Here is a 3,927-nt window from a genome sequence, read left to right as displayed (position 1 = left end):
AAGTGACGTCATGAACAGGCGATTACATCTGATTGGTTATAACACAAACCACGTGATAAAATATGCAAATTATCTCCTGTACCAGCCTGAATATAGACAAACCCAATTGACAACACGCCAGCTATATGGCACGTATAAATTGGCTAGCCACTGGTCAACGTGACCTGCACTGCCTTGCATCTATAAGCACTGCCAGATCTAGCAGATATGCAGCCGTATTATTATAGTTGGTGGGCATACACAGATTAATCCCAATGTGCACTTATAAGTTATAGATTGGTCATTGATGTTAAGAAATGTGTAAAAATGATGCCAAGGACAGGCCAACGAATTCGGAGCAGGAGCCACAGCAGTCAGAGGAGGACTGCTTGCTGGTATCTATGCCACTTGTTAGCATAGCTGGGTACACAGCATAGGCTGTACAGTACTTGGCATGGTTTTATGCTGTAGAACAATATTATTCAGTGGGCATGGTCGCTGATTTTACAATCCTTTGCGTATTTTCCCAATCGGGTGCACGTATAATGCAGGGTGATGCCCTATAACTAGGCGATCGGTGGCTTTTTCCGCTTGTCGTTGCTGTCTCGTGAGTGCCCGCGCGTGTGTTGCGGGAATCTTCAGTTTTATCTCGTCGTCTCTGGTTCGGTGTCTCTCGTCGGATAGGTGTGTTTCTGACCGGGATAAAGTTCTTATCTGCGACCTTGGGGTCATGGCTGTGCATAACAAGCATTCGGGCAACCTGGTTTTTGCACTGTGCTCTAGTGGTTTGCTGCACCGAGATGTTTGCAGTGGACGTGCGCGCAAAACGTGTGCGTGCCGAGCGGATACCATGCATCACGCTTACTCGCATTCGTCAGTCGTCGCTAGTACTTGCTGTGTCGGCGAGACGATTTGAAGCGGAGTGAAAATGCGATGGCTGCGAAGATGGACGAGATGTTTATCGCATCTATGTTGGACGTAGTGCATAAGAGGCACATCAGACACGGGCATGGTAGAAGTTCAGTGAAGACTCACGGCGTGCTCAGGCCAATGTGGTGCATGACCGGCAACTTCCCTCTCTATCGACGTAAGATTCGGCAGCGAATGTGTTTATTCTACGAAAACAGGGCACTTATAAATATATCGCGGATTCGAACTCACAGACGCGCGCACGTGAGCGAGCCGCATTCGCCGGCACCTGTTGTTGCGAGCGGCGGACAGTTGTTGATATTAAACGCGAGGCGGGATACAGAAAGCGAGATACTGATCTACGAGCGCGTGCGTGTGTGCGGGCGGGCGGCCCGAGAAATCCACGCTGCCAACCTTCTCGACATCTCCAGCGTGAGCGCGCGCCGCACGTCGCTCTGCATTTCCCTTCCCCTTCGCAGAGTAACAGTTCCCGCTTACGGCTACACGCACGCGCTTTCCGTCCGATAATCGCGTGCGTGAAAAAACAAACAAACAAGTGAAAGCCATCCGTCCGCCAATAATAATAACAACCGCGTGCGCAGGCGTGCGGTGGGCATCCCGTTCCGACTTCTCACGTTGTGTTCTCGCCGCAGGCAAAGCTATGAGCAGCAGCGGCGGAAGCAGCCCCGGCGTGAGTGCCAATCACGGTCAGCAGCAGCCTCCCCAGCTGCGCGTCCTGCAGCTAAACGACGGAGAGCACCGGCAGTCGGACGTCTTCCGCCTGCAGAAAGGTAGGTCTCCGCTGCGCACACTGCCCCTCCCCGACCACCGCAGATCTGACCAGACCAGATGCAGCTGTCGTGTGCATCCCTCCCCACGAGCCTGATGCAGCTGATGTGTGCATCCCTCCCCATGAGCCTGATGCAGCCATCATATGCATCCCTCCCCACGAGCCTGATGCAGCCATCCTGTGCATCCTTCCTCATGAGCCTGATGCAGCCGTCGGGTGCATCCCTCCCCACGAGCCTGATGCAGCCATCGTGTGCATCCTTCCCCACGATCCTGATGCAGCCATCGTGTGCATCCCTCCCCACGAGCCTGGTGCAGCCGTCGTGTGCATCCCTCCCCACGAGCCTGATGCAGCCGTCGTGTGCATCCCTCCCCACGAGCCTGATGCAGCCGTCCTGTGCATCCCTCCCCATGAGCCTGATGCAGCCGTCCTGTGCATCCCTCCCCATGAGCCTGATGCAGCCGTCGTATGCATCCCTCCCCATGAGCCTGATGCAGCCATCATATGCATCCCTCCCCATGAGCCTGGTGCAGCTGTCGTATGCATCCATACCCACGAGCCTGATGCAGCCATCATATGCATCCCTCCCCACGAGCCTGATGCAGCCGTCGTATGCATCCCTCCCCACGAGCCTGATGCAGCCGTCGTGTGCATCCCTCCCCATGAGCCTGGTGCAGCTGTCGTGTGCATCCCTCCCCACGAGCCTGATGCAGCTGTCGTATGCATCCCTCCCCACGAGCCTGATGCAGCTGTCGTGTGCATCCCTCCCCATGAGCCTGATGCAGCCGTCGTGTGCATCCCTCCCCATGAGCCTGATGCAGCCATCGTATGCATCCCTCCCCACAAGCCTGATGCAGCCGTCGTGTGCATCCCTCCCCATGAGCCTGATGCAGCTGATGTGTGCATCCCTCCCCACAAGCCTGATGCAGCCGTTGTATGTATCTCTCTCTACGAGCTTGATGCAGCCGTCCTGTGCATCCTTCCTCATGAGCCTGATGCAGCCCTTTGCTGTGCATCCTACCTAGCAAATATTTTATGAAGCCCTGTGACGAGCCTCCCTTCAGCAAAATTCTGATAAAGCCCTGTATTCTGCCTGTCGCAGCTGTGACATAAACGTCTATATACGACATGTATTATATTAATTCTGATAAAAAAGCGCGTGGCGCAGTACCTGACCGTTTTTAATTTTCCTACCCTTCCCGACAGAGCTGCGGTACCTAATGTCTACCATGTATGTATATATCATACATGACTGCTTCATGGAACTTCCCTTATGAGAAACCCGACGCGACAGTGAGACTAAATCTCTATTATTAATTAATATATTTCTTGGAATAAATACTTCAGATTTTATAAAAACATATAGGTGTTAGTTTGTTTCATGTTGAATCCATTTTATTTATTTGCCCACTTAGCAACAGTTTCGACAAATAATCTAGTTGTCAAAACTGTTGCTAAAAGGTTTTAAATAAATGGATTTGTCATAAAATAAATTTTCTGTTATGTCTGTAGATGCTTGTGGAATACATGACTATTTCTTTTACATGAGTTTCACTCCTTTCATGCTCGTACAGTGTACATTACGAGTTGTTAAAGACGTCTCGTGCATTTTAGCATTGATGTTGATGGTCGATTGCAGCCATGCAAAATAACGAATGCATTGATTCGGCGTGAAGTTTAATGATTGAGACAAATATATTCATGAAATTCATCCCGTAGTGCGTCTGTAGCGAACGTGTCTGATTTAACACGAAATTTGATGAGATGAGACAAAAAATAAAAACTAGTGATGAATGTGCTGCACTGCGGCGCGCTATGAGTCTCAACGTCTCTACCCCACCTTATCAGTCTGGAAGGACGGGTTACACTAACCCACTTGGCATAGACTTTACTCAGCAATACATTTTGTTTGTTTATTGATGATTAATCTCTGAGCCATATGTTCATATAATATCGAGTCGGGCGTATTACTCTCAGAGCGAGTTTCACTAACGTTCGTTCGCTATTTTTCCTTTGCTATTTTCAAAGTTGATCGGTAAATAGCGAAGAACACGTTCGTGCGTGTTTCACAAAGCTCCGTTCGCTAAAGTTATTCGTTATTTAGCGAACAACTTTAGCGACACCTCTGCAGGGTCTCGGTAAATTTAGCGAAGGACTTGCGGTGTATTTAAACCCTATAAAAACAATGCACCGCAAGAACCACCCTGCCCCTCGCATTCTCCCTCTCCATTTCCATCCCCCTCTCTCTC

At 50.3% G+C, this 3,927-nt stretch overlaps 1 protein-coding gene across 1 annotated transcript in view; it reads left to right on the top strand.

Moving 5' to 3' along the window:
• Window positions 1–897: 897 nt before the first annotated feature.
• Window positions 898–3,927, top strand: part of LOC106816717 (glycogen debranching enzyme-like) — a 56,193-nt gene continuing 53,163 nt past the window's right edge. The window contains exons 1-2 of the mRNA XM_014821338.1: window positions 898–1,066; window positions 1,542–1,679. Coding sequence (XP_014676824.1) covers window positions 913–1,066; window positions 1,542–1,679 — 292 coding nt within the window. The 5' untranslated portion in view covers window positions 898–912. The remainder of the gene's footprint in view (window positions 1,067–1,541; window positions 1,680–3,927) is intronic.

This window comes from Priapulus caudatus, unplaced genomic scaffold, assembly GCF_000485595.1.
Source record: "Priapulus caudatus unplaced genomic scaffold, Priapulus_caudatus-5.0.1 Scaffold33, whole genome shotgun sequence".
In the NCBI taxonomy this organism is placed as follows: Eukaryota; Metazoa; Priapulida; class Priapulimorpha; order Priapulimorphida; family Priapulidae; genus Priapulus; species Priapulus caudatus.
This window is presented reverse-complemented; position numbering and strand designations above follow the sequence as displayed.